This window comes from Rana temporaria, chromosome 1 (genome assembly GCF_905171775.1).
Source record: "Rana temporaria chromosome 1, aRanTem1.1, whole genome shotgun sequence".
In the NCBI taxonomy this organism is placed as follows: Eukaryota; Metazoa; Chordata; class Amphibia; order Anura; family Ranidae; genus Rana; species Rana temporaria.
Window position 1 is genome coordinate 339519398 of NC_053489.1, and position 20058 is coordinate 339539455.

Below are 20058 nucleotides of genomic sequence, written 5' to 3' on the forward strand. Positions count from 1 at the left end.
TCACTGCAGCATGCAGCCTCAGTTTTGTTCTGCCTAGCAAGGAGGACATATGGCTCCCTTTGGGCCCAGCGCCCTGAGGAGAAATTTTATTTTATTTTATTTTACCTTTTCTTGAAGAATCTTCTTTCAACTGATGGCTGAGAGACAGGCTGGATAATCTAGATCCTTGTAGTCTACTCAGTCCGACCAGCAAGCGTGGGCACACCTTTGCAAAGAGGCTGGGTCTGCCACGCCATACCCCATGACTCCTGGGGTGGCCGGTGAGCTTTGCTCCGAGGTCCACATATGATTGGGCTGTGGTGTTGTCTCACTCACAGTGGACCGGGCCGACAGCTACCTCCATTGCAGTTGTAGTTCTGTCAGGAATACGTCAGCGAGTCCTCGCTCGCTAAGTACAGTCCCTCCTGCTTCGGTGGGTTGGTACGGTAGGGCATTCCTGGGGTTCGGGGGTCCTCTTCTGCTCTCTTCCCTGCTCCTTTTCCCTTGCTGCATTGCTAACATTGCCACTGTCAGGGGGGAGGGGGCCTTCCTGAGTGGACTGGGTTATCTGGCCTGTGTTTTTTCTTTTTTGTATGGGGGCTTTCCTGTGAGGGGTTTTTCACTGTTAAAAAGCCCTAGGAGGCTTTTTCTGTTTAAACGCAGCATTTTGCTGCCATTTGGCACACAGGTCCCTGCAGATGCCGCACAGTTACCTCACGGTTCTTTTCCTCTCACACGCTGTGTGCTGAGAGCGGACGGCAGCGCTGGGCAGTCTCCTCCTGAGGTGAGTCCCCTGCGTACCCCCTGATCAGTGCAGCAAGTGGATGAGAGGCCCTGAATAGGGCTCTAGGAGCTTTTGTTTATTTGTAAAGACAGGTGTGCATATTATACATACACACTATGTAAATATTATTAATATTTGGAGTCAGTATCTGGGTCCTTCCCCAACATGCTGGTGGTGGCAGCAGGTGTTAGCACCTGGGATTCCCACATAGGTTTTATTGTTAGTCCTGGACACGTTTGTGCCAGGGTGGGGGTGGACTGTGGACGGGCGGTAAAAGAGTGCCCCCTTCCCCCGTTATCCCCTGGGGAATTCTCTGTTATGGAGCCATGAACCAGGTACCTGGGTAGTAAAAAAAAAAGAAGGATAAGGCATTTATGGGTGCGCTTCTCACTGCTGCAAGGCACTGGATAGTGCAGCTGGGTTTCCGCCGAGGGCTCTGCCTTTTTTGGATCACACAAATCAGATCGCTCTGTATAGGTTTTTTTCCTTCTGTGCCCTTCTTTGATAATTTCTAAGAGGCGGAATGAGAACAGCCGCTGATAACTTTTGTAGTCCCTCACCGCCGGGTGGTTCGGTGCCCCTTTGAGGAGAGGCTTTTCAAAAGGTGGGCTTCTTTTTCCAGTGGTGGACCCTCCGGGTGTCATGTATAGGTGACCAGTCTCCCTATTGTGGGAACCCCCGCTTGTATGGATCCGACTGATAGAAGATCCGAAGCACTGACCCGTTCCATGTTTACCATGCTGGGGTCTGACTTGCGGCCTATTGTGGCCACTACTCTGGGGTGTCAGTCGGCGCTGGCGGCCATTTTGTCGTAGCCGCGCTATGGCGCAGCTTACATTGGGTTGGCCATTTTCCTGTGACCACGTTCTGAACGCTTCGGCGGCCATCTTGGAGTAGTCCTGACCCCTAGTGCTGTATACAACTCACAGAGTGAGCATTTTGCACCAGACAGTGGAGGAGCACCGACTCTCTCCCGAAGTTATTAGGCTAGCGGACCAGCTGGTCCAGGGCCTCATATAGGTCTGTGATGCTTCATTGAATGCTGCACCCTTGTTATCCAGGGCTTCTGTTTCAGAATGGTTTTATGAACACGGTGGTGTAGTGGTTAACTCCATTACTTGGCAGCAAGAGAGTCATTGGTTCGAATCCAGACACTGACGCCAATCTGCCTGGAGCTTGCATTGTCACTCCCTGTGTCTGCGTGGGTTTCCTCCGGGTACTCCGGTTTCTTCCAAAGGCATGTGTGCATACACCTACATAATATACATGCACACTATTAGCCGGATTCAGGTATAGCGGCGCATCTTTGTGCCGGCGTAGCGCATCTCATCTCATACAGCGACGGGCGCAAGTACGTTCCGGGAATCGGCGTATCTCGGTCATTTGCATATTCTACGCATAAATCAATGGAAGCGCCCATTGCGGCCAGCGTAAATATGCGCCCAAGATACGACGGCGTAGGAGACTTACGTCGGTCGGATCAAGCCAAAATTCAGGCGTATCTTGTTTGCTGAATAAGGCGCATAGATACGTCGGCGCATCCGTGGACTTACACGGCGTATCAGAAGATACGTTGGCGTAAGTCCTTTCTGAATCCGGCTATATGTGTGTGTATTATTTAGGGGCAACCCTCCCACCCGTCAAAGGCCCAGCTAGGGGACTAATCCGTCCCTGGGTGCGTAAGCCGATCACGCCGGCACCCAAATCCTGCCAATGTATGTAGCCTTCCTTCCCTGTTTCTAAGTGGGAGGGGCGGCTTGCAGGTTCACAATTCGGTGAAACCTCCCTGCTCTCTGACCAGTGGGTCTGCGAGGTGGTCTCTTCGGAGTACTAGATAGGGTTTACTCCTATCCACAGAACAAAGTTCTTTTCTCGTGTCTTCCTCTCCCGGCCGTCGGTCTGCCTTGGGCAGTGTGGGACTTGCTAAGCTGCGGGGTAATTTTACCTTTCCTGCAGGACAAGAGGTTTGGGGTTTTGTATGGGCCTCAGGCCCTAAATACCTTTTGTGAACGTCGGGTAGTTCTGCATGGAATCCATTTGTTCGGTGGTAGCTGCGCTCCATCCGGGGGACGTCCTGGCGTCCTCGGACATCAGGGACGCATACATGCATGTCCCGTTTTGCGCATTTCACAGTGTTTTTTTTCTGTGCTTCGTGATGAGAGAGGGTCTCTGTCAGCCTGTGGCCCTCCCTTTTGATCTGGCGTTCAAATCCTGGGCATGCTAGGTTCCGACTCAGCGTTGGAGTATCTAGGGGTGACGAAGGTCCTATTTCCCCTGGAGAAATTGCAGACTCTTCAGTCTGCGGTGAAGGTATTGGCATCACGCAATCGGTCTTCTCTCCGGGCGCCTGCTGGTCTGGGGCCTGTGGGTAGCCTCCTTCAAGGCGGTACTGTATGCCCAGTTCCACACTCGGGTTTTCCAGGGGAAATCCTATCCAGGTGGTAAAAATCTCTTGTCTCTGAAATCATCAGATTCAGGTGCGCCACCTAGTCAGAGTCTCTCTGAGTTGGTGACGGAGATCCCCGACTCTTCGGTCCGGGAAGTTAATTCTTCCTTCCAGTTGTTCGGTGTTTACGACAGATTCCAGCTCACGGGTTGTGAACCTGGGGGGTTCACAAACCTGGGGGGTCCAGTCGGCCCTGAGTCGCTGGACTTGTGTGGACCTACAGCCACACCTCACTGAATGTGCCCGCTCTCGTCTGGTCTCGGTAGCTACCAAGAGTCGGGCCTGGCTAGTGCCTGGGTGGGAGATCGCCTGGGAATACCAGGTGCTGTCTACCGTTCATTGTCCTACTATTTTAGGTGATCAGGCTATGCTTCTCCTCGTGGTCGAGGAGGTTGCAAGGTTGTCCGATCTGGTTTCAGCCGGACAACGCCATGGCCGTGGCTTCAGTCTACCATCAGGTATACCGGCAGGTGGACTACTGGAGTCGCCAGATGCTGGACCAGGGTGACTGGTCTTTGTGCTTGGGGTGTTTCGGCTCCCTTGCAGAAGGTGAGCCTCACAGGGGCATGGATCTCCTGGTCGCTCGTCTCCACCGCTAGGGTGTCGAAGTTAGTGGCCAGGTCTAGTTATCTGGTACAGACGCGCAAGTCGCGCTGGTGGCCCTGCGGCGACTTTTTGCCATTCCTCCATTGTAGTTGCTTCCTCGGCTGCTCCACAGAGTGGAGGCTGAGGAGATCCCGATGATTCTAATCGCTCCAGATTGACCTTGGCGTCCTTGGTACGCCGATATCGGGCACCTGGTAGCGGAGGTACCCTGGCGGTTGCCAGGGCAGGAGGTCCCTCTGTCTCGAGGTCCCATATTTCCTCCTGTTGTACAGTCACTGACTTGCTCAACATGACTATTGGAAGCCAGACTTTATGTGACCGGGGTCTGTCTGATTCGGTCATCTCAACAATGCTGAGGGCACGGTAGTCTTCTTCCGGAGGATCTACCGTCGCACCTGGCAGGCCTACATCTCTTGGTGCGAAGGGATGGAGTGACGTCCACGGACGTACTCGGTGTCCAGGGTCCTGCTGTTTTTACAGCTTGGAGTGGATCTAAAAATTGCTTAAAGCAGCGTTTGGGGGCAGATTTCAGCCTTGGCTGTGCTCTTTCAGTGGCCTTTTTGCGGCCCGTTCTCTGGTGGGTCCCTTTTTTGTGTGCAGGGGGTTTGTCATATACTTTCCCCTCTTGGCCCATCTCTTCCCCGATGAGTTTTGACTCTGGTGCTCTCGGTTCTTCAGGAATCTTCCCTTTGGAAACATCAGAGAGATTTTCTCTTGACACTCAGAAGGTGGCCCCTTTAGTGGCCTTTACCTCTGTTAGAGGGGTTTCTAAATTGGCGGTCTTGTCTTGCAAGCCACCATGCTTGATCCTCCATAAGGATCTTCCGAAGGTGGTTTCGGCCTTTCGCCGGAATAAGGACATCGTTCTTCCATCCTTCTATCCTCGGCCGGCGCATCCTACGGAGGTTGCCTTTCATACTTTAGGCGTGGTACGCGCTTTGCAGGTGTACCAGCCTGCTACGGCTCCGTTTCAAAGTTCTGACTCTCTTTTGTGTCGGTGTCTGGTCCACAAAAGGGCCTGGCGGTCTCGTCAACCATCATTTCTCGGTGGATCAGGCAGGCTGTCATACAGGCCTATGCTCTTAAGGGGCGGGCCCCCCTTTACGGTCACGGCACTTTCAACCAGGGCAATTGGTGCTTCCTGGTTTTTTTTTTACGACATCATGCGTCGGTCTCGCAGGTGTGCGTGCGAGGCGGCGAATTGCTCGTCCGTTCATGCTTTTTCCAGAATTTACATGGTTGCTGTGAGTGCATCTTCTGATGCTTTTTTTCGGCTGCTTGTTTTTGCCGGAGGCTGTTTAAAGTTGCACCTCCTCCGTTGAGGAGCTCTGCTTGTTTTGGGGTGAAGTTAAAATTGGTTTTACTGATATATTTCTCACCCCTCATTTTTGACACTGCTTGGGGACGTCCCACTTGTGAAGATTTAAGGAGCTGTGCCCGTCCATTGACGATAAGAGAAAATAGGATTTTTTTTACTCACTGTAAAATCCTTTTCTCTGAGTCCATGGACGGACACAGCACCCACCCCTCCTTTTTAGGTTTGTACTGCTTGTTACAAACTGAGGCTGCATGCTGCAGTGAGGAGGGTTATGTCTGGAGGGACCGCCCCCTGGGTGGGGCTGTTCAACTCAGATAATTAAATACATGTTACATTAACAAACATGTTTCTGCCTAGTCCTCTCCTGTAAACAGGGAACATAACCCACTTGTCAAGATTTAAGGAGCTGTGTCCATCCATGGACTCGGAGAAAAGGATTTTACGGTGAGTACAAAAAATCCTATTATTTTTTTACTTTTTGCTATAATAAATATCCCCAAATAAGATATAAAAAAAAAAACATTTTTTTTCCCTCAGTTTAGGCTGATACGTATTCTTCTACCTATTTTTGGTGAAAAAAATCGCAATAAGCGCTTAATGATTGGTTTGCGCAAAATGTATAGCGTTTACAAAATAGGGGATAGTTTTATGGCATTTTTATTAATATTTTTTTTTTTTACTACTAATGGCGGCGATCAGTGATTTTTTTTTTTTCGTGACTCCGACATTATGGCGGACACATCGGACAATTTTGACACATTTTTGGGACCATTGTCATTTTCACAGCAAAAAGTGCTATAAAAATGCATTGATTACTGTGAAAATGACAATTTCAGTTTAGGAGTTAACCACTAGGGGGCACTGTAGGGGTTAAGTGTGACCTCATATTTGTTTCTAACTGTAGGGGGGCGGGGCTGGACGTGTGATGTCATTGATCGTCTTTCCCTATATCAGGGAACAGACGATCAATGACAGTGCCCGGGAAGGTGTGTTTTACACACACCTCTCCCCGTTCTTCAGCTCCTGTGACCGATCGTGGGACACCTGCGGCGATCAGGTCCCGTGGCTGCGGTCACGGAGCTTCGGACCGTGTCACGTGCGCATGCCGGCGACCCACGGCTGGCCTCTTAAAGGCGACGTACATGTGTGTGCCTGTGCCCAGCTGTGCCATTCTGCCGACGTATATCGGCGTTAATGGACCAAGTAGGGGAAAACATTTTAAGTGTTACTCTAGACCAGGGGTAGGCAACCTTGGCACTCCAGCTGTGGTGAATCTTCAAATGCCAAGGATTAACAACGATTCTAGCCTACAACATCCCAGGCATACAGAGCATCCACCAATCCGGGCTCAGAGCGGATGAAAGAAACCTACAGATAAGCCCTATGTTATTAACTCCTTTGTGAGTGGTACTTTTATATGATTATCTTTTTCAATAAAGATCCTAATTACTACGCTTAGAAGGCGCTGCTTTTTTCCCTTTTTTTATGCCTCTGCCTCTAGGAGTCATGCCTGTGATTGTCAGGGTCTTGCAATGTCACATGAGACATTGCAGTTTCAAAGCAGCTGGAGAGCCGGGGTTGCCTACCCCTGCTCTAGACACAATTTCTCTTACAATTTTGGATGAAGAGCAGAAGCATCAAAACCTTTCTTAAAAAACAAGTAAGGGGTAATCTTCTGACATAAAGCAATACAAACTTTAGAGAGTTTTGAACACTTCCCCACTCCATTAAAAACAAATGCTTTTATTGCAGTAAGTGCACCTATTCAAGAGACCAGTCACCACTGTGATGGGAAGTGAGGTGAAATATTCCCCAGTAGGGACACAGCAATAAAAACCTGATTTAAAACCCATCCCTACTTGTTCTGGCTACAGTTGTGTCTGGATTGCACAGGCTTTACCACACATCTGTATGAATATATTTGTTTTAAAAATAGCTTGAATAGTCTTTAATGTATAACCATTTTTAAAGAGACAATGGGGGAAATTTAGTAAAACTGATGCACTTACAATCTGGTGCAGCTGTGCATGGTAGCCAATCAGCTTCTAACTTCAGCTTGTTCAAATAAGCTTTGAAAAAAAAAACTGAAAGCCGATTGGTTTCTATGCAGAACTGCACCAGATTTTGCACTGTCCAATTTAAGTAAGCTTCCCCACTGTCCTATTTTATAACAAAGTGAAAAGGCCTCCTCTGACCGACTGATAATTACCTATGCAGTTTTTCTTTTATCACTCTTTTCTCTATCTCAGCCAGCACAAACCAATACTTCTACAGCGTGGCAGTGCTTGGATCTATTATCCAATTGCTAGACTCAAGCATTGTGACAGAAGGTGAAAACCGGATTTTGTCCTATCGGGAACTTACAACTGTGCATGTGTGCAAGTTTATGCAAGCACGGTACACACGCACATATAGCTAGCGTACAGCCAGTCATTACTATGGCTGAATGTACACGGCAGTCATCTCTCCTGAGACGGAAACACGCCTGCAATTTGTCAGATGCCAAAAAGTGTCCATGTGCAAGTGACAGGGTCTCTTTGAATGGAAACATACTAGCATACTTTTTTTTTTTTTTGCTGCTGTAGCACAGGATAACATATGCTATAGTCAGTGCCGATCCTGACCTCCCTGGGGCCTTAAGCAAAATTACATGGCACATTAAAAATGAGAAGCGGGGTGAGGGGGGCAAAAATGACTTCTCACCAGGCGGGGCCTCTAGTAATTTGGGGGGCCCTTTGCAGCTTTGCGGGGCCTTAAGCGGCTTGCATAGTGAGCCTATAGGGAGGATCGGCCCTGGCTATAGTAAACATAGCATTGTGCAATGAAGAGGTAAAATAGTGACTTGTGCCTGTAGTTCAGTATGAAGCAGATTGTTTTTACATTCACAAATCCTACTGAAAGGGCTGTGCTACTTGTTTTAGAAATAATTTTTATGTTGTGATCTGCACACCTTGGCCTGCATTCTCCATTAACATCAATTCTTCTATTTTCTGTGCATGTAATGCAACTGGCAGTGTAACAGAATACACAGTGGCCTCCGCTCTGGCATTGTGGTCCTAGGCAACGGGAAAGGCAGCATCCGAAGCAATCAGATCTATGGGAATAAAGAAGCTGGCATTTATATACTGTACAATGGGAACCCTGTGGTGAGGTATGTTGTTATGGTTTCTCGACTTATTCTGTCTCTGTGGCTACGCTTTGAAAATGCAGAACACATTATTTTTACATGCTAATCTCCAAAGTAGTGTTCTGATCATGTTCAGCTATTTAGTCTGTTTTTGCTCCAGCCTTTACATTTCCATTGTGATGTATGTCAGTCCCCAGAGACAAAAAGTCTGTGCTCATCTATTTGTTTTCCCAGTATTATTAATCAATGGGACATGAAGGAGTATTTATATAGAAAAAACACACATAACCTATTTAATTGATAGCACGCTGTTTGAAAATGTGCATGTTTAAAATATAAAAAGAGGATTTAAATCCACATATATGGAAAAAGAAATGGTAATTTGTATGAAGTTAGTCGAGAAAGCATACCTAGGGTGAAATTTGAAATGAAAACCATTTTGTTAACTCATATTTTATAATAATATAATTTTGCTGATATTTCTGGCATAAATGTAGTCTGAGTTTAAAGAATTGTAACTCGGGGTGTACATACAAACAACATTTCCTATAAAAATATTTTCTAAGGGCCCCTGTTGGCATAGCAGTTTCTAAGGTATTCTTGATGTAAAATGTAGGTATGGCTAAATTGAACTGGCATGACAAAAAAAGCCAAAGCCTAATGGGTTATAGATTGGTTTTAAAGGGGATTGTAAAAATGCAGACACCTTTTGAGAAACGTTTTTGTTCACTTGAATTTGTAATTTGGTTTTCTGTAACAAAATCGCCTTCTGGACAGCCAGCAGAGATTTTTGTCTTCATTGAAATTACAAATTTCTACATTTGTAGTGTTACTACCTGGATTTAAAATGAATGTTGAGATAACTCAGGCAAAGGACTATAACTATTGTAACATGGTAAAGAATGTGAACAAGAATTTGAATGGCATACCATGGTCCAGTCAAGCCCATATCTAAAGTCCGGTTAAGGATCTGTGACTAAACTTGAAAAATACTGTTCACCAATGGTCTTCATCCAAGCTGACCAATCTAGAACAATTTTTAGACAAATAGGGAAAATTGCAGGATCAAATATGCAAAGCTAGTAGAAATATGGCCCAATAACCTACAGATCCAGTTGCAGCAAAGAGTGTTCTAACATGTATTGGCTCATGGAAGTTAATACTTCTTCAAATAACCAAGGTATGATGATACCATTAGTCACCATTGTGTTCCTCGTATCTCAATTAGTTGCAACCTACAACAGGTAGTTTGCCTTCAAAGCTCTATATCTTGATCTTCCTTGAAGTTTTAACCTGCACCACCCCAGCAAGTTCTATATTGGGAACAGCAATATAAAAAAAAAATAGAACTGTCTCTTTTCCCATTCAGGGCAAAGTGACAGTGTAAGTAGAAAGTCTTCCATCCCCTTCCCCAGTGCTCGGTTCTAGCAGCCAAAAGATTTCACCCTCTTGGCTCTGACACTGGTATTTTTGTGCTGACTGCAGCGGATTTAGAAGCAGGAAAGGATATCTGGTGAACAGATTGGGGGGCTTTTCACTGCACTGAAACAGAATTTGTGTTTTTTTTAAATATCAAGATATACAAACATGTGGGAGAACTCTGCGTATGTGAAAAAGACATATTAGAGGCATCCAACTTAAAGGAACACTAAAGGCAGAATTTTTTTTTTTTTTTTAAATAACAAACATGTTATACTTGCCTCCACTTTGCAGCTCGTTTTGCACAGAGTGTCCCCGGATCCGGTCTTATGTGGTCCATCGGCGGCTGTCTCGGCTCCTCCTCGCAAAAGCTTTCCAGCTTCATGCGAGCGAGCTTGCATGGTGGGAAGCTTTTGCGAGCGTGCTCCTGTGATACAACGGCGGCCGTTGTATCACAGCATAGGGTGCATTAAAGGGTCACTAAAGGAAATTTTTTTTTTTAGCTAAATAGCTTCCTTTACCTTACTGCAGTACTGGTTTCATGTCCTCATTGTTCGTTTTTGCTTTGAAGTAGCTGTAATTCTGCTGTGATCTCCACACTTCCTGCTTGCCTGTTTCCTTATAACCATCATACTGGGAGATTTTCACGGTGGTCTGAGCTCTCATTACTGTGTGTCTAAAACTCCTCAGAACCAATCAGATTCATTTTAAAAACAAAACACTGCCCTGGATTTGTTTGTTTTTGTTCTGTGTGTCTTCCTGACTCACCTCTCACCCGGGAACTTCATGTATGTACATTTAAAACCGAAAGTGAAACTAAAAGCACATTATATGATAGATTAAATTCAAATTTTAATCATTTTTAAAAGGAATCCGGTAACTTTTATGTCTCTATACCCAATAAACAGTCATTTCAGCAAAAAAAAAAATGTTTCCTTTAGTGACCCTTTAAGATGCAGTAAGGTGAAAAAACATTTACCTTTACAACCCCTTTAAGACCAACTCTGTATTGGTTTCAAGACAAGAACCTGAATGCCTTAGAATGGACTATAAATCAATCCAATTGAGAATCTGTGACAAGAGTTGGGCAAAAATTGCTGGACCCAAATGTGTATTACGCTATAACCTCATGCACATTTATGCAGAAGGGGTTGTGTAAATAAAGCACCTGCATGCATACAGGTTGTTCCAAACCTGTGCGGATGGGGGAATCAAGTGATTTTCTTTCCCGCAGCCTGTGATTGCAGGAAAGAAAACTGCTCCATCTATGGCCGGCTTTAGAGATTTAATATTAATGCAACCAACAAATGTCTATAGGTTTTTTTTGTTTTGATGTTTGTATCACAATGCTGTAGAGCTGCATGATTCTGGCCAAAATGAGAATAACGATTTTTTTGCTTAGAATAAAGATCCCGATTCTCTCACGATTCTCACGGTGTAAGAAAAAAATTTGGGCTAACTTTACTGGTTAGTTTTTTTTTTTTTCATTTAAAGTAATTTTTCCCCCAAAAAAATTGCATTTGAAAGACCGCTGCGCAAATACAGTGCAACATAAAATATTGCAACAACCACCATTTTATTCTCTAGGGTCTTATATATATATATATATATATATATATATATATATATATATATATATATATATATATATATATAATGTTTGGGGGTTCTAAGTAATTTTCTGGCCAAAAAAAACTGTCAAAAAAATGTTTGGTGGTTAATTGTTCCTAATTTACATACAGAAGTCTATTCCTTTGATGTAAAAGACAAATTGATACAATGTTTAGACTTAGCATTCCACTGATAGAATGTTTTAAAACTTGGTGGACTGCCCAGACTTTGACTTTTGACTGATAGCAGAGAGAAAATTCCCTGCATACCAAAGATCAGGAATATCAGGAAACACTTTGTCAAGATCGCAACGGGGGGGGGGGAAAAATCACGATAACGATTCTTGACGATTAATCGTGCAGCTCTACTATGTTGTATGAATAAATTACAAACTAGACAATTCATTTGTATGCAAAAAAACATTTATAACCGATAGACGTGGCAATTGGGCAGCCACTGTGTAACAAGCAGTGCCAACAGCAGCAGGTTAAGGCCCCTTTCACACGAGTGAGTGAGTGAAAGACTTATATAGCGCAACACATGCAAACTGAATCGCCTCTGGGCGCTTAGTATCCATTCCCTGAGTAAGCTTTTTTGCCCTCAGAAGAGATGGGTTTTGATCTTTCTTCTGAAGGCCAGGTGGTTCACCTCCAGCCGGATGTTGGTTGGTAGAGCGTTCCATAGTCTAGGACCTTGGACTGCAAATCTTCGTTCTCCTTTGGACTTGTATCTGGCTTTGGGTATCTGGAGTAGATTTTGGTTGGTGGATCGCAGAACGCGATTGGGGTTGTGAGCTTTTAGTTTTTCGCATAGATATTGGGGGGCATTTCCTTGAATACACTTATGTGTCAGACAGAGTGCCTTGTAAGTGATTCTGTCTTTTACTGGCAACCAATGAAGGGATCTCAGTGAAGGACCAAACGGGTCCATCTGTCAGTTTTTCAGGTGGACCCTTTTGGAAACCCCCTATATTGTACTCTGTGGAGAGCCTAAGGCCCCTTCCACATGGGGTGAACTTCGCCAGTAGTCCGTCTGCTGAGCAGGGAATGGCCAGTCTGTGCCCGCTACGCTTATGCAGAACAGACACAGCCCGCTCTCCTCTGTGGGCAGTTGAACGTAAACAGGTCGCCTGCCCGTTTTACACCCGACTGCCAAACAATCGGATTGAAGGTAGGTAGGACACAAGTCGATCCGACTTTGAAAAAAGTTCCTGCACTACTTTGGTCCGACTTTGATCCTACTTCAGCCCATTGAATATCATTGAAGTCGGATCAAAGTAGGATCCTTGTCCTAACCATCCAACTTGTGACATCCGACATTGTGATTACAGCAGCAGTAAAAGGAATTTCTCTCACACTGGGATTGTTTTGATTGGTCAAAGAACAAGTCAGACTATAACAAAGTCGGATCAAAGTAGTATCCTGTTCATTCAAGACGGATGGTTGTAGGACCAATGTAGGACTGATGTTGCAGAGTAAAGTAGGATGAAAGTCGTATGAATGTTGTGTAGTATCAGTGTGAACCCAGCCTCTGTCTATAGGTGATGCCTGAAAATGTACCTTTTGACATTTTTTAAATTTTGTTGGAAAAAAAAGGGGGGACAATGTTCTCCTGTAACTCCATTTGAAAATAGTCATTTATTTGGAGCTAGTCTATAAAAGTGTGGTGTAGAGTGGAAGTAGAGGTGTTGGCCTTGAAAATTAACCACTTCCCGACGGCCGTACGACTATATACGGCCGCAGGGTGGTTCTACTTCTCTGGGGCGCCTTGTTTTTACGGCCGCCCCTTTCCGCGTTCCCCGCGCGCGCTCCCGAGCGCGCAAAGGGGAACTTCTGTGCTGGCCGTGTCCCTTGGACACAGCCAATCACAGATCGCCGTGAACGGCCAATCGGAGTGGCTGTTTGCTAGGCGATCTGTGCGGCCAATGAGAGATGATCTCATATGTAAATAATTTCTTAATTAATAAATTAATAAATTGTTAGTGTTTGGATTCTTCCAAGCACCTCTCACTTTACAATGGATGACATTAAAATGCATGCCAACACAATGTAACACAATTCGGTGTGCATGTAAGTACATGTTAAATGCACCTCAATGTACATGCATTTTCATTCTGTTGTGGTGAGTTTTTATGTGCAGTATGGTGTAAAAGCACCCCAAGGTGTGACACATTGCATTAGCTCCTCACTAATTTCACTTCCTGATTGGAATTGCCCTTCCAACCGGCTGTACATATACTGTATATGTGGCAGTACATCAGTGGGCTTTTAAGAGTATGTAAACCCAACATTTCATATTCCCTGCTGTACCATATACTTGACTACACTAGACATGAGAAGACACCGTGGTCAGTTCTCTAGCTATGCTGGGAGCTCACCCCTCAGCCTGAGCTCCAATGATCAGACTTGCCCCCCGCCAAAGTCTGCTGTTTCAGTGTTTGTAGATCTTTGTGTCAGATGTTACTATGGTATAATTACAAGCATTTCATGAGTATCAAAGGCTTGTATTGACAATTACATTGAGTTTATGCAGAGTCAATATGGTCAGTGTTGACCCTTCTTTTTCAAGACCTCTGCAAATCGATCTGGCATGCTGTCAATCAACTTCTGGGCCACATCCTGACTGATGGTAGCCCATTTTTACATAAGCAGGCGCCGCATAGAGCCGCACCGACGTTCGGCTTCTTTCGGCAACGCGTGACGCGCTGTATGCGACGGTTGGAAGGCTGTCGATCAAATAGGAACGCCCAGTCCCGAAGATCATACCCGGAATCCGTGGAGAACATCTATCTCTAAAAAGGTATGTACTGCATTGATTTAAAAAAAAAAAACACAGATTGTGCTTCCCACAATTAGCCTCAATCTAATGTTAAAAAAAAAATTCGGGTGAACCCCCGCTTTAAGGTCTGGAGAGTTTCCTGGCCTTGGACCCAAAATTTCAATGTTTTGTTTCCGAAGCCACTTAGGATGATATTTTTTTTATACCATTCTTTATTCATGGCTGTGTTTTTAGGCAACATTGTGAGTGAGCCCACTCCCTTGGCTGAGAAGGAACCCCACACATGAATGGTCTCAGCTTTACTGTTGGCATGACACAGAACTGATGATAGCGCTCATCTTTTTTTTCTCCGGACAAGGTTTTTTTCTGGATGCCTCAAACAATTGCAAAGAGAATTCATCAGAGAAAATGACTTTACCCCCCAGTCCTCAGCATTCCAATCCCTGTACCTTTTGCAGAATATCAGTCTGTCTCTGATGTTTTTCCTGGAGAGAAGTGGCTTCTTTGCTGCCCTTCTTGACACCAGGCCATCCTCCAAAAGTCTTCTCACTGTGTGTGCAGATTCACACACAACTGCCAGCTGCTATTCCTGAGCAAGCTCTGCACTGGTGGTGCCCCAATCCCACAGCTGAATCAACTGTAGGAGACGGTCTTGGCGCTTGCTGGACTTTCTTTGGCTCCCTGAAGCCTTCTTCACAAATGCAGTGGAAACATTTTTTTTATGGAATTAAAGGGGTTGTAAAGGAAAAACATTTTTCTCATAATAAGCATCCTTTACCTGCAGACATTCCTCTTTCCACTTCCTCATTGTTCGTTTTTGCTCAGAAGTCGCTCTATTTCTTCTCTGTTCTGTTCACTTCCTGCTTGTCTGATTATTACTCACCACCGTGATGGGAGGCTTTACTGCGGTGGTCAGTAACGTGCTCACCCCCTCCTGGGAACTACATCTGTGTGGCAGGACGCTCTCTACGTGTTAGACTTCAAGGAGGTGTGAATTACTGGGCGTGCCACAATTCATACTGGGAAATGTAGTTCTTACATGAACAAACGATGCAAACCAGGAAGTGAATGAGAGAACAGAAACTAGAATGCCGGAGGTGATATAGATGAAGGAATTTAATAGGTATTTACTCGTTTTTTAAAAGAATCATTACACTATTCTGTATGTCTACCTTGCAGACATTAATTTTAGGCAAAACATGTTTTTCCTTTAGTGACCCTTTAAGTTAATTTTCATGGCAAAGAGGGACTTTGCAATTAATTGCAATTCATCTCATCTCTCTTCATAACAATATGGAGTATATATGCATGTTTCCATCATAAAAACAGAGGCAGCTAAATTTGTGAAAATAATAAATATTTGTGTCATTCTCAAAACTTTTGGCTATGGATGTGCTGTTGTTTTTCTTCCCCCTTCTATGCAGCTGAGAATAGAGGCAATGTGATCACTTATTAAAAAAATGTAAAAAAGGGGCTTAGAGAGGTGGGAGTGGCAACTGCAAGGGGGTGTGTCAGTATGGGCCAGAGAAATAGCTGTATAATGATCTTACCAGTGAAGAGCTGTGCAGAGTGGCATGTCAGCACATATCTTGGCCATTAGAGGACAGGCAGGCTGCTCTCCCAGCACAGCTAAAAAATGAAATAGGAAAGTAGAAGGACTGACGGGATCATCACGTGTTTTATACAAAGGAAGAAATACAAAGAATACAAAAGGATACTTTTAACACTACTACGCGGTACAACATACAGTATGCATATCAGGAATATGAAATGATGGAGTAACATACTCCCCAAGCAGGGGATAAAAAGCATATGAGCACACAAATGCATTCATAGTTTCAGTGCCAGATCTCATGATAGGATAATGTTTACATCACTTTTGTTGTTTAGTAACATATAGTTTATGCTATGGCAACTGGAAGCACGAAGATGAAAAATATTAACAAACCAGCACCTTGTACACCTTACAACTTTTTATGACAAAACTCGCAGTTCTCAATTAAGTGACCAATTCTATTCTAAATGATTGGATCTGTTGGCCATAATAGGCTAAAGAAGGCTTATGACAGATGTCAGTATTCTAGAGTAGCGGTATAACAAGGATAACAATGTGTCAGTGTTTTCCCGCACAGTCTATAAATAATGCACTAATACCATAGAGGTTCGGTTGCTTCCGTGCGTGGTAAGCAGCTGAACCGTGTAAGGTGCTTTGTCAAACAGTACAAGCTTGATGTTCCTCAGGGGAGCAGCTACAGATACAGCAGGGCTGTTAGAGCCAGAAATCTGGAATATTCTTCCTGGTGTGTGAGTAACATGTATTGTAAGAAAAATATTCTCTGGCATGTTTGTGAATTATGACTCAACTTAAAAATTCTCATGGGGATATACAAAATGTCCTACCTGCTACAGGATTGCTTTTTTTTCTGGGTTTCTTCTTTTCATTTTTATACCTATCAGATGAAAAACTCGCAAATGAAGTTATTTTTACAGCACAAGTGCAGTCTGAGATATTTATCAGAAATAGATGGCCGTATCTTTTTACCATGCTTTTTTAAACCTCTGCTTATGTATTTTTCATTACATACACTGTTTTTATAACTTGTTTGTGACAGGTTTACTTTAAAGTGAACCTGTGCCCAGCAATGCAGAGTAAAAGCATTTTAAAACAAACTCATTCACCTCTGGGACTATAGCCACCGTGTAGAAGTGTGTTTTCAACGTGTATTAGGCCTCATGCACATTGGAACATTTTTTCAGCTACTTCTAGGGGTGCTTGGCGGTTTTTCATTTTCCTGCCTCTAAACGTCTTTGCATGTTAGCCTATGGGGGTTATTTACTAAAGGAAAATTCACTTTGCACTACAAGTGCACTTGAAATTGTACTGAAAGTGCACTTGGAAGTGCAGTCGCTGTAGATCTGAGGGGGACATACAAGGAAAATAAAAAACAGCATTTTAGCTTGCACATGATTGGATGATAAAAACAGCAGAGCTTCCCCTCATTTCAGATCCACCCCTCAGATTTGCAGCGACTGCACTTTCAAGTGCACTTTGCACTTGTAGTTTGCACTTGTAGTGAAAAGTGGATTTGCCTTTTGTAAATAACCCCCTATGTGTCCATAGGCTTTTAGCAGCATTTAGTAGCAGGGGTTTTTAGAGACAGGGGAAAAAAAAGTCCGGGACGCGATGCGTTCAATGGACCCACCGACTCACTTTTTTGCACATTATTATTCACAATGTACATACTGACACAAGCAGCGCCACATCCACTTCTACACACCATATTTATTCCTGACCCTACCTTGCTAGCAGACACAGTGGAGGCAGCAGCAATACTTTTACCGTATTTTCCGGCGTATAAGACGACTGGGCGTATAAGACGACCCCCTAATTTTCCAGGAAAAATTTCGGTTTTGGGATATACTCACTGTATAAGACTACCCCCTTCTTACTAGTCTGTCTGGAAGCTGAGGGGTAGCCAGAACCGCTGACAGAAACAGGCTTTTTCAAATCTCACTGTGCCATTACATTACATTACATGCCTCACTGTGCCATTACATCACTTGCCCCCTCTCTGTGCCATCACTTGCCCCCTCTCTGTGCGATAACTTGCCCCCTCTCTGTGCCATCACTTGCCCCCTCTCTGTGCCATCACTTGCCCCCTCTCTGTGCCATCACTTGCCCCCTCTCTGTGCCATCACTTGCCCCCTCTCTGTGCCATCACTTACTCACTGTGCCATCACTTGACCCTCTCTGTGCCATCACTTGCCCCCTCTCTGTGCCATCACTTGCCCCCTCTCTGTGCCATCACTTTCTCACTGTGCCATCACTTGCCCCCTCTCTGTGCCATCACTTGCCCCCTCTCTGTGCCATCACTGCAAACGGTGCATTTACTCACTTTTTTTCTGAATAGCAGGCGGTGCGATGCGATGACAGTCTCCGTTCTGCGAGCGTCAATGATTTAAAAGACGCGCTTTCTCCTCAGACTGTCCTGTGTTAGGCGGAACACAAATCTTCCCAGCAGCGCCTCTGTTCTGTGTTCCGCCTATCACGGACGTCTTCTCATCTCGTCCGAGGATGAGAAGGCATCTGTGATAGGAGGAACACAGAACAGAGGCGCTGCTGGAAAGATTTGTGTTCGTCCTATCACAGAACACACTGAGGAGAAGGAGCGTCTTTTAAATCATTGACGCTCGCAGCAGCACGGAGACCGTACCTGGCGTATAAGACGACCCCTGACTTTGGATGCATTTTTTTGCATCCAGAAAGTCGTCTTATACGCCGAAAAATACGGTACATCAATTTCTGTCCATAGCGCGGATTATTCTACCCAATATCATTGCCCACCTAATGCCTTTAACCACTTACGGACCCCCCACTGTATATATACGTCCTCTTTTTAAACATGGATATCTCAGTAACGGCAGCAGCTGCTGCCACAACTGAGATATCCATGTTTTCAGCTGGCGGCCGTGTAAACGATAACGGCGGTCTCCGCGGCGGATTCGCTGCGAGATCGCCGTTATCGGTGGCGGGAGAGGGGCCCCCCCCCTCCCGCCGCTTTTCCGCGCCCTCCGCCGCTTACCGGAGCCGTCGGTAGCGGCGGAGGAGATCCGATGCTGCCGCCAGGAGAGTGAGGACTTGAGTGAGGGCAAGATGGCCCCCACCCGTCCTCATAGCTCTGCTGGGCGGAAGTGACGTCAAAACGTCAGTCCCGCCCAGCCTCTTAAAGAGACAATTTTTTTTCTGTCATTTTTTTAAATGACAAATTTTCCTTTTTTTTTTTTTTTTTTTTTCATTTAAGCCTAAATATGAGATCTGAGGTCTTTTTGACCCCAGATCTCATATTTAAGAGGACCTGTCATGCTTTTTTCTATTACAAGGGATGTTTACATTCCTTGTAATAGGAATAAAAGTGATGATTTTTTTTTTTTTTATATTTTAGTGTAAAAAATAATAAAATCAATAAAATTAAATAAGAAAACAAAAATTTTTTTTTTAAAGCGCCCCGTCCTGACGAGCTCGCGCGCAGAAGCGAACGCATACGTGAGTAGCGCCCGCATATGAAAACGGTGTTCAAATCACACAAGTGAGGTATCGCCGCGATCGTTAGAGCGAGAGCAATAATTATAGCCCTAGAGCTACTCTGTAGCTCAAAAAATGCAACTTATAGAATTTTTTAAACGTCGCCTATCTAGATTTTTAAGGGTAAAAGTTTGACGCCATGCCACGAGCGGGCGCAATTTTAAAGCGTGACATGTTGGGTATCATTTTACTCGGCGTAACATTATCTTTCACAATATATAAAAAAATTGGGCCAAATTTATTGTTGTCTTATTTTTTTAATTCAAAAAAGTGAATTTTTTCCAAAAAAAGTGCGCTTGTAAGACTGCTGCGCAAATACGGTGTGACAAAAAGTATTGCAATGACCGCCATTTTATTCTCTAGGGTGTTAGAAAAAAATATATATATAATGTTTGGGGGTTTTAAGTAATTTTCTAGCAGAAAAAAATGTTTTAGTCTTGCAAACACCAAATCTGAAAAACACCTGAGGTCTTTAAGTGGTTAAACTGTCTCTAAACCACCTTTGAAAAGTGATTCACTGCAGAGAGCTTTTCAATGAACAATAAAGTCTGCCACCAATGTGAAAAATGGCACTAGAAACCAACTGAAACACAACTTTAGAAGTTTTTTTTTGTGATGCAGCTGGAAAGATCTGTGAGGGTTTGTTTTTTTACAGCTTCTTTATTGCTTGTTAGTCATATGTTAACGTTCATTGTCTTAAGACAGGTGCACTTCAATTACATTGTGAACTAAGCTGAAATTATATGAACCTGTGCTCACTTCAGAGGCTGTCATCACCACTTAAGGTTTTTTTTCCAATTCTTCTGCATATGACTGGAAATTATGTTTTGCTTGACGTTCTATAAACGAAACCTGAGAAAAACGTAGCTGTAGCCCACACATTGGGGTTGTATTTCTTAAACTGGAA

The 20058-nt window shown here is 44.4% G+C and overlaps 1 protein-coding gene across 1 annotated transcript in view; it reads left to right on the forward strand.

The window, feature by feature from the left end:
- Positions 1–20058, forward strand: part of FBXO10 (F-box protein 10) — a 151131-nt gene that overhangs the window by 39392 nt on the left and 91681 nt on the right. The window contains exon 6 of the mRNA XM_040361489.1: positions 8148–8284. Within this exon, the coding sequence (XP_040217423.1) occupies positions 8148–8284 (137 nt within the window). The remainder of the gene's footprint in view (positions 1–8147; positions 8285–20058) is intronic.